The sequence below is a fragment of the Paroedura picta genome, chromosome 17 (genome assembly GCF_049243985.1).
Source record: "Paroedura picta isolate Pp20150507F chromosome 17, Ppicta_v3.0, whole genome shotgun sequence".
NCBI classification, from domain to species: Eukaryota; Metazoa; Chordata; class Lepidosauria; order Squamata; family Gekkonidae; genus Paroedura; species Paroedura picta.
This window is the reverse complement of record NC_135385.1, coordinates 24104501-24113354: the sequence shown is the minus strand read 5'-3', so window position 1 is coordinate 24113354 and position 8854 is coordinate 24104501. Positions and strand designations below refer to the sequence as shown.

General features: G+C 56.1%; 2 protein-coding genes across 3 annotated transcripts; one reads left to right on the top strand and one right to left on the bottom strand.

Moving 5' to 3' along the window:
• Nucleotides 1–262: 262 nt before the first annotated feature.
• On the bottom strand, nt 263–6614 carry RPL3L (ribosomal protein L3 like). 2 transcript variants are annotated; one of them, XM_077316904.1, is made up of 11 exons: nt 6097–6614; nt 5383–5555; nt 4668–4860; nt 4183–4351; nt 3833–3968; nt 3446–3632; nt 3083–3243; nt 2840–2941; nt 1867–1962; nt 1200–1319; nt 263–934 (listed from the first exon to the last, which is right to left on the bottom strand). In XM_077316904.1, exons 2-11 carry the CDS (start codon nt 5383–5385, stop codon nt 878–880), a joined length of 1224 nt encoding a protein of 407 aa, XP_077173019.1. In that variant the 5' UTR covers nt 5386–5555; nt 6097–6614; the 3' UTR covers nt 263–877. The 2 variants fall into 2 exon arrangements, with proteins under 2 accessions (XP_077173019.1, XP_077173018.1); XM_077316903.1 differs by having other exon boundaries at nt 5383–6258; nt 6449–6614.
• A 62-nt stretch (nt 6615–6676) lies between these two features.
• On the top strand, nt 6677–8428 carry NDUFB10 (NADH:ubiquinone oxidoreductase subunit B10). The gene is made up of 4 exons (XM_077316911.1): nt 6677–6906; nt 7433–7571; nt 7799–7938; nt 8143–8428. The coding sequence occupies exons 1-4, from the start codon at nt 6759–6761 to the stop codon at nt 8247–8249; spliced, it is 534 nt and encodes a 177-aa protein (XP_077173026.1). The 5' UTR covers nt 6677–6758; the 3' UTR covers nt 8250–8428.
• The last annotated feature ends 426 nt before the right edge of the window (nt 8429–8854 follow it).

Genomic DNA, 8854 nt, shown 5'->3' with positions numbered 1-8854 from the left:
AGCATGGTCGGGGGCTGAGCAGGGTGCGTACCCCGGTCCGGCTTTCCCCTGAGACTGGATGCCGCACGAGGAGAGGAGCCTGCTTCTGTGCACCTTTCCTGCCCAGAGGCCCGTGAGATGGTGCCGTCCTGCTTCTCTCCTCTGCCCGTCTTTAACCCCACGCCCCCTTCCGGTCCGCCCACGCGAGGGCGGGTGTCCCGCAACGGCTGGAGATGCCAGCAGCAACCTCAATGCAAAGGGAGACACAGCCTGCGCTACAGCATGGCAGGCGACTATTTTAATCTTCCACGCAATAATTTTTAAAGCAAATGACAGAAGCAATTGCTGTGGGCGAGTTGACGGCCGTGGCTAATCAAAGGGCTTCTTCGCAAACCTTGGGGAGACAGTTGGCCAGAGGCAGCGAGAGGAGGAGAGGGAGGGGAGGGGAATAAAGGTTTGCATCCTTTACCTTCAGCTGTGCTGGCTTTTATTTACTTTTTAACCGGGTCCGTTTTTAAGAGTGTCGCTTCGTCCAGGCGGTCGACTGGGGGATCGAGGCGCAGCCGGTCCTCTCCTGAGCCACTACAATGTTAAGCCACACAGAAGCCTGTTTAGGTGCCAGTTTATTTACACCCCCTTGATGTTTACTGAGCCGCCTCCTCTGAAGGTGTGTGGTGGGAGGCCTCCAGCTGACCATACAAGCCCCCAAATGTCCCTGAGCAGGCTACAGATGCAAACCACGGGATGGCTTAGCCTCAGTGGCTTATCCCCTTTTGACCATACAGAGTCCAAATTTTTGTCTTGACATTTCAACACACACAACTGTCCAAAGCAGGAACTTGGGGTGGGTGGGGGTGGATACTGCTTGACCCAAAAGGTTCTTCCTGGGAGAGAACTATTACAGTTCCTCCTGAGTTTCTGGCTTCCCTTTCAGCAGGTGCTTCTTCTGGGGGCCCTGGAACAGAAGGAAGAAAGAAAACAGGCCATTTGCATACCAGACTGAAGTACGTTTTGGGTGAAGGTCAAGGAGCTAATGGGCCATGGATCCGGGAAGACATGCTGGCCTCGGGGTACAGGGGAAGACTGAGCGGAAACCCAATTGCCATAATGACCGTTCACTCCATTCAGATGGTGTGGCCTCAGAGATGGGGGTCGTGGCAGAAGAAAAACCCTTCTCCGCGTGGCTGACGGGGGGCAGGAGGGGGAGCATTACCACTCACCATGAAAGCCCTCTTCTCTTGGGCTGTCTGAAAGTGGCCGTGGCCAAACTTGGAGGTCGTGTCAATGAATTTCAGCTCAATGGGTTCGAGGGCTTTCCGGCTCGTGTGGACCAGGAGGGACTGGAGGGAGGGAAGAGGTCAGTCGGATGAAGACATTGAAACGGGCCTGTTTGTAGAGCTGAACGGCCTGAGTGTTCCAAGTCCAAGACCCAGGCGGAGCACTTAACCATCATCTCAAACACAGCACACGGGACGTGAGACGGCTGAGCCCGAGGCTGTCCATAGCCAGAAAACCAGTCGTTTCCGGGGGGGGGGGTGTGTGTGTTGGTCTACATTGGAACAGCTCGATTCAAGTCCCACCCCAGGGCATAAGCTTTTTGATAGTCAAAGTTCCCTTTGTCAGACCAACAACAAATGTCTGTTTATCCAGGGAAAATAGTTATATCTTGACACACACACCCCTCCCCCTGATTTACAAGGCTCAATGTGGATTAAGAATTTAAAATCATAATCCGAAATCCAAATTCAGTAATACCCAAATGGATGCCAACATCTGTTATCTCACTGCGGCCAGCCTGCCAATGTGCCAAACACCGGGCCTTTCTGCTGCCCCCCCCCCAATCGAACCCCCAGCAGGGAAGGGCAGAGGGGCCCCCTCTCCTCTCACCTTGCGGAGGGTCAGCACCCGCTTCTTGGTGCCCACCACGCAGCCCTTCAGCATCAAGAAATCGTTCCTGACTTCTCCGTAATGCGGGAATCCGCCCTGCGGGGAAGGCAGGCAAACGTTTAATGTCTGTTGTCGCCTTTCAGGACCATACATTTAAAGCGAGAAATAAAGACAGTTAAATGGAGTATGGAAGGACCAAGGACGTGGGGAGACCTGCCCACTGTTGCCCTCCATGCAGTGAGAGACAGAGCATCTCTGCCCCAGACACAGGGGTCCCCCAAGACACTGTGGCTCACAGCCACTCATGGGCTCTGCTCCAGAGGCTTCTCCAACTCCCTCTTGAAGCCGTCCAGGCTTGAATGCTTTGCCTGAAAGAGCTGCAACGGGCACCCTCTAGTGGCTGTGAAGGTGGCGATTGGGTCGCTGCTTCGGAATTTCACGTGCCACTGTCACGCTGTCTGTACGAAGGGCTCACCCACTTGGATCGTCAGCTCTACACTGACCCCACGCCTGACCCCTTGTGCACTCTTAGAGAGCAATCGCCAAAACACTCGCCCGGTCTGGAACGCTCCTGTGAGTATTTGGTGCAAGAACTTGGCAGGGCTGGTCCCCCCCCCATTAAGAATCAGAGGGGTGTAACCCCACCACAGGGTTTTGAGAGGAGTCCCTGAAGCCAGGGACTTGAGCGAGAGAAACAGATGCTCTGGGGGCAGGCCCAGCACAGCCAGTCTGGAGGCTTTCAAACATGTTCCAGGACGAGGGCCTGGTGCGAAACTCCCCTCTGTTCACTTTACGCCTCAGCTGGCAGCCTCCAGACCCCACCTCATGGAGCTAGCTCGCAGCTGGCTTCAGCAGGGAAAGGCCGTGGCAAATCCCCTCTGCTCCTCACCTGCCCAGGAAAGCCCCTGGCTAGCGTTCAGTACGTTCGTTGGAACTGGATGGCACATACATCAGCCCGTTCCCCATTTCTTACCAAGGGGGTGATGGTTTTCTCTGTTGTGTCATAATTGGTGGATGCGTTATTCTTCACCACTTTGCCGTCTTCTACGTGGATCCCATGACCAATGCGGTAAATCTAGGAGACAAAGATGCGACACCACCGCCCCGTTACAATCAGCGGCAGAACAAGGTTTCAGATCTAGAGGGCGCCTGTGTAGGTGTGTGCCTCCATCTGGACTGGGACAGTGGGGTGCAGGGTGGGGTGAGGACTCCACACCTTCTTGTTGAGTTCGGTGCGGTGGTGGTAGCCCTTCTGGCCGGCCCGAGCGATGGAGTAGCCCACCCGGGCGGGATGCCAGGCACCGATGCAAGCCACCTTGCGCAGTCCTTTGTGGGTCTTCCTGGGGAGCTTCTTGGTGTGCCAGCGGCTCGTCACGCCTGCGCAAAGGAGGAGTTCAGAGGAAACCGGTCCTCTGCCGCCGCAGATACAAGCAACGCTCTCCAAGCACCGACCGCCTACAGGGGCTCGTCCACGGTCAGGAGGAGCAGCGACCTGCCTCCTGGAAGCTCCTGGCCCGACCATGCCCCCCAAACCGGCCCCCCCCACCAAGCCTGGAGCCCAGGCAGGCTCGACCCCCACCTTTCATGCCGTGCCCCTTGGTGACCCCAATCACGTCGATCATCTCGTTCTGGCCGAAGACGGCGTGCACGGAGACCTGCTTCTCCAGCTTCTCGTGGGCCCAGTCGACCTTGTCGGCCACCGTGCCGCCGTTCAGCTGGATCTCCATCACGTGGGCCTTCTTCTGGGGCAGCGGCAGGAGCCTCATCTGCAGCCGGGGGAGTTCCACATTAGGTGGTTTTCAAAACGGCCCCGTGCCAAGCCGGTTGCCTGGGAAGACCAAAAACTCCCCCTCCTGGCCCAGGAGACAGGAACCCAGCTGCAGGCACCACCGGCAGTCTGTGCGTGCTCAGGGACCCTAGTGCTTCCCGCCCGTTCCCGGCAGGCTGAAGCAGAGAAAACCCCCACCTGTGTGTGCACGATGACACGGATGATCTTGCAGTACTTCTTCATGGTGGCAAAGTCCTTCTCTAGCTGCTTCTTCCCTGCCTCGTCCTGCCACTTCTTGCAGTATTTGGTAAAGGCCTTCTTCTTGCTCTTGTGCCTGGCAAGGAGGAGGTGTCATCCCTGAGAACCACAGGCCCCGGGGCCGGATCCAGACGCGGGCAATCCCCCTCCCCCCCGAAGCTGCCGATGCTTGCAGCCCCCCCCCCCACTCCCTGCAGCAGGGAATTCTCTGTAGGAATCACATTCCCAAAGCGACAGCTCCATGACCGGCCGGCCGGCCGGCTCCCCCAGCACCCTCCGAAAGCTCTCACCAGTTCTTGTAGAAACGCCTCCTGCACTCGTCGCTAATGTGCTCGGCAAAGATGGCCTTGAAATTCCGCAGCCCCCGGGGCGTCTCGATGTAGCCCACCACTCCGACCACCACCAGCGGCGGGGTCTCTATTATGGTGACCGCTTCTACCTCCTCCCTCTTAGAAACCTCTGAAAATAAGGGGACGAGAAGAGGCATCAAAGGAAAGCTGACTTCATGGCACGAGGATTATTATTATGCAGTGGTAAGAGACGCTGTCCCGTTTCAGACACTCACAGGACACAATGATTCTTAGACTGGCCTAACCCCAAAATGTCCTGGCCGGTCCAGCCCAGGCTAGCCCAATCGTGTCAAATCCCAAAAGCTAAGGGGGGCCCAGCCACAGTTAATACATGGATGGGAGACCAGGGTCTCAATGGCAAGCCCCCTCTGAATGTCTCCAAGAGAAAGAAGGCAAAAAAAGAAGGAAAGAATCAAGCAGATTACTCAGCCCTGGGCGGTGAATTTCCCGCAAGATGTGAGTCATGCCAGCCTTGTAGCCCAGGAAGGCGGTCAGGTGGACGGGTTTGCTCGGGTCGTCTTTGGGCCAGGTCTTCACCTTCCCGCGGTGACGCCGGCTCCTCTTGTGCGGGAGGAAGCCCAGGTGGCCATGCCTGGGAGCGGAAAACTTCCTATGGGACTGGAGAGGAAAGGGAAAAGGAACGCCCCCCTGAACCTTCAGAGCTTCCCAAGAGCCTTTCGGTCTGTTGCCCGACACGCAGGGGGACACGCCTGGCATCTAGAAGGGCCAGCCCTCCTGTAAAAAAGCATCTCACAGAACGGCGGATTTGGAGCGCCTCTGCCTGTCGCCAACAGTGTCCCTGGGAACGTAGCCAGATAGGTCCCACGGCTTGTACAGAAGGGCTGTTTTGGAGGGTGGCTTCTCTGGCCTGATGTCCTGCTGAGGTTCTTCCCGGAAACAAACCCCACCCCATCACAAGCTACAGGTATTTCCCAACCCAGAGCTGGCCAGGCTAGGCCAGGCATGCACTCAGCGGGAGTTGGCAACACTCAGGGAGCGAAAAGAAGCAAATCAGAGACAATAAATTGCCAGTCCAGAAATGAAACAGCTGAGATGCCCCCCCCCCGATGACCCAACTAGTCTGCTGCTGCCGTGCCCCATTCAACAGCTACTGCCCACCCCCCTCCCTCCAATACTGACCATGATTCGGCGTCTTCTTCAACCCGAGGCGAAGGCAGCAAAAGAGGCCTCCAGCAATGCCTCTCCTTCTCTAATGCCGAAGATGTTTCTCGTCCCCCAAGACATAAATTTAGCAGCTCGCTTCATGCTGATGGAATATTCATTTCATATTCGTGGCCAGGCCCCACCAGCCGCTGGGTGGAGAGGAAAGGTCATTTGAGAAGTGGCCGGGTGGGGAGAGAAGAGCGGTGTCACTTTACCACGTAGGGTTGCCAACCCGATCTAAGAAATTCCTGGAGATTTGTGGGCTGTGCCTGCGGAGAGGGGAAATTTGGGAGGGAGATCACCACTGAGAATAGAATTTGAACTCTGAAAGCTGCCATGCTCTCCAGGAGGATTGATCTCTGTTGTCTGGGAATCAGGCGTAACTCCAGAGGATCCTCAGGTCCTGCCTGGAGGGTGGCAGGTCAACTTCAGGCAAATTCAGCCTCCAGCCACGCAAAACTGACAGAGAGCGTGAAATTCTGGACGAGTATTTATTTATGTATTTATTAAATTCATATGCCACGCTTCCTTGAGGAATCAGAGCAACTTACAGCATGTCAGCTAGCTTTAAATTCGAACATTTTAATTATTAGAACTAATTTATATTAAAACCCTGGAGCTTCTGCTCTCTCTGCAGTGGGTGGGATGGAGGGGGAATATAGTGCTATGCTGCTATAGAATATATGGCACCCAGTTATTGTTGGTGTCCTGGTGGGGAATCCGTCTGGGACATGCAGAGTCAGCATGATGGATGCCTCTGGGCATACGCAGAGTGGCACTCATGCCGCTGGCTCTCTCTTGCTCTCGCCGGGTTGGGAGACCCATTCAGCTGAAGGAGAACCGCTCCGAGCCCTGTGAAGGGAAATAAAGGGGGTGAAACAGGATTCAAGTAGTAAAACAAGCAAGAAAGCAGGCCTTTGCATGGAAAAACAGCACAAGGCATGGGTTGTCATGAGTGGCGGGTCCTCCCACACCAACCCTGTGATGTAGGCACTGGGCAGAAAAGGAATGGTTCCCCCCCACACACAAATAATATAAACACCGAAGGAGCGGGAATTAGCACCCAGTTCGCCCCTAGCCAAGCCCAGTTCTCAAGCCACGACACTACACAGGCAGGAGCGGGCCCGGCTCCCGAAGTCCCCTTCAAAATGGCAGAACTACATCCTCCAGAATTCCAAGCGCCGGCCGGCCAACCGGTCCCCTCCTGCGCGCACGCGCAGAAACGCGCCCCTCGCACACGCCCCTTCCGTTCTCTTCCGGCGCCGGGGGCTGCGCATGCGCACTCGCTTGGCGCCTGGGCTCTGCCATTTTGTCCTCCTGCTCGCCCGGGAGACGCCGCCGCCGCCGCCGAGATGCCGGAGAAGCCGGACCCGGACGTGTACCCGGAGCCCCCTCGCCGCACGGCCGTCCCCAACCCCCAGTCGGCCGTCCCCAACCCCGTGGAGCTGATCATGAAGCTCTACGAGCACGCGGTGGACGCGCCCGTCACGGCCTGGCGGAGTGAGCGCAGGGGGCGGGGCTAGGGCTGGGGGGCGGGGCTGGAGGCGGGGCCAGGGGAAGGGGCCAGCGGGAAACCCTTTTTGGCAGGGAGGGGGCTGCTCTGCACCTCCCCGACGTTTCATCACCCCTCTACTTTGCTTTCACCCACAAGGCAAGTTGGGCAGCCTTCCCTTCTTTTTTTATCTGCACAACGACCCTGTGAGGTGGGCTTGTTAGGCTGAAAGTGCAGAAGGCGGTCCAGCAGTGGGGTACCTGATTTGAGGGTAGGTTGGGTGGCAGCAGCACACCTGTAGTCTTGGTTTTGTGCTTACGGGTTTCTGACAATTGTAGAAGAGATGCTTTTTATACCCCCCCCCCCTGCTCCTCCCTGCCCTAAGGAGTCTCCAAGCCCTTCCTTTCCTCTCCCCACAAGAGACATGCCGTGTGGGAAGTGAGGATGAGAGCTCCACCAGAACAGGAGCGTACACTCAGAGGAGTCCCAAACTCCAGCATGGACCCTGAAGCCCCCTGGCTGTTTCTCTTCCAGATTTCATGGAGAGCCAGCACGCCAAGCACAGGCTCTACTATTACCACCGGCACTTCCGCCGGGTCCCGGACCTCACCGAGTGCCTGGAAGACGACCTGGTTTGCTTCTTTGAAGCGGAAATGCAGTGGAAGAGAGACAAGTGCGTTTGCTTTGCAGTTTGGTTCCCCTGACAAAGGGCATGGGGGGGGGGGGTCGCTAGGAGGCCAAGAATGTGATTTTTGTAGTGGGAAGAAGCGTTTTATTACGACTCCTAATAGGACGGCCTGTTCCTTCAGTGCAGCAGCAGCTTGCTTCTTCCATGCAGAAACGTGTCGATGACCTCCTTGTGTGGCTTTTCTTCCCACCCACCCACCCCCCTTTTGGCAGGAAAGTTGACGACTCCATTGTGAAAATTGTTCAGAGCCGATTAGAAGCTTGCGGGTGGCGGGAAGGAGCAAGCCACTCCCAAAACTGCGCAAAGGAAATGCAGCAATTCAAAGATGTAGTCAAGGCCCACCAGAGTAAATGTGAGTAGGGGGGGGAAATCCAGACTGACCCGTCACCTCTTAGTAGGCCTAATGGGTCCCATGAGGGTGCCTGAGGAGCCTCATGCACTCCCCCCCGTGGGGATGTTGTGGAGTTATTTTATTTTTCATGGAGGGCTTTGAAAAGGGGAATCCGTGGAGCGCCCCCCCCCCCCCGTCCATCACCCCGTAATTGTCTCTTCCTAGATGCGGATCTGGGTTACCATGGAAATGCTCGGAAATGCTTGATGAAGCAGAAGCATCGCATGATAGCAGAAAGGAAGGCTCAGAAAGCAGCTGAGGAAAACCACTAGAAGGCCCTGGCGCTTGGGGAAAGATCGATGCCCCGGCCGGCCGGCCTCCCACCGTGCATGGCTCAATATAAACTGGCAGGACCACACTGAACTCTTGACTGCCTGTGATTTAAAAGCTCCCTGAAGAACTTGCAACGGTTGTTGGGATGGAAATAAATTCAATATGTCATGCAAAAAGATCAAGGCTTTAGTTTTTGCTTTGTGCAGAGGGGAGCAGCAGAGTGGGAAAGGACAAAAACAAACCCACCTTTAAAAGTGGCAGGAGTTGGGCACTAGGAAGGAGAGAGAGGAAACAAAGCAAGATGCATGGGGGAGGAGGGGACATCTTGTGGCACACGTGACCCAGCCCACTAAGTGTCGCATCTAGCCCCAGTACATAGAAGTATTTCATGGCAAGGCAGTATGTTGTTTTTTACCCGGATAACAAAGTTGGAGTCTAGCTTTTAATGGCCCCAGCCTAGCGAGAAGGCAAAGCTGGCTCCTTCATTAGGAAAGCACACAGAAGACCTTGTCTGGCCTTTAATGGTGCCACTGGTCCCACTCTACCCCCCCCCCACCTACCCATTTTTAAAAAGCCGTTAGCCTCCCTGCCTGAAGGCCTGGCA

What these genes read in the sequence shown, in the direction of transcription:
- NDUFB10 (XM_077316911.1), top strand. Translation starts at nt 6,759, where the DNA reads ATGCCGGAGAAGCCGGACCCGGACGTGTACCCGGAGCCCCCTCGCCGC. An exon ending in GCCCGTCACGGCCTGGCGGA is followed by an intron (nt 6,907 to 7,432) that starts GTGAGCGCAGGG and finishes TTTCTCTTCCAG; the next exon opens with ATTTCATGGAGAGCCAGCAC. An exon ending in CAAGGCCCACCAGAGTAAAT is followed by an intron (nt 7,939 to 8,142) that starts GTGAGTAGGGGG and finishes GTCTCTTCCTAG; the next exon opens with ATGCGGATCTGGGTTACCAT.
- RPL3L (XM_077316904.1), bottom strand. An exon ending in AGGCGTTTCTACAAGAACTG is followed by an intron (nt 3,969 to 4,182) that starts GTGAGAGCTTTC and finishes CCTCCTTGCCAG; the next exon opens with GCACAAGAGCAAGAAGAAGG. An exon ending in AGAAAACCATCACCCCCTTG is followed by an intron (nt 1,963 to 2,839) that starts GTAAGAAATGGG and finishes CCTTCCCCGCAG; the next exon opens with GGCGGATTCCCGCATTACGG.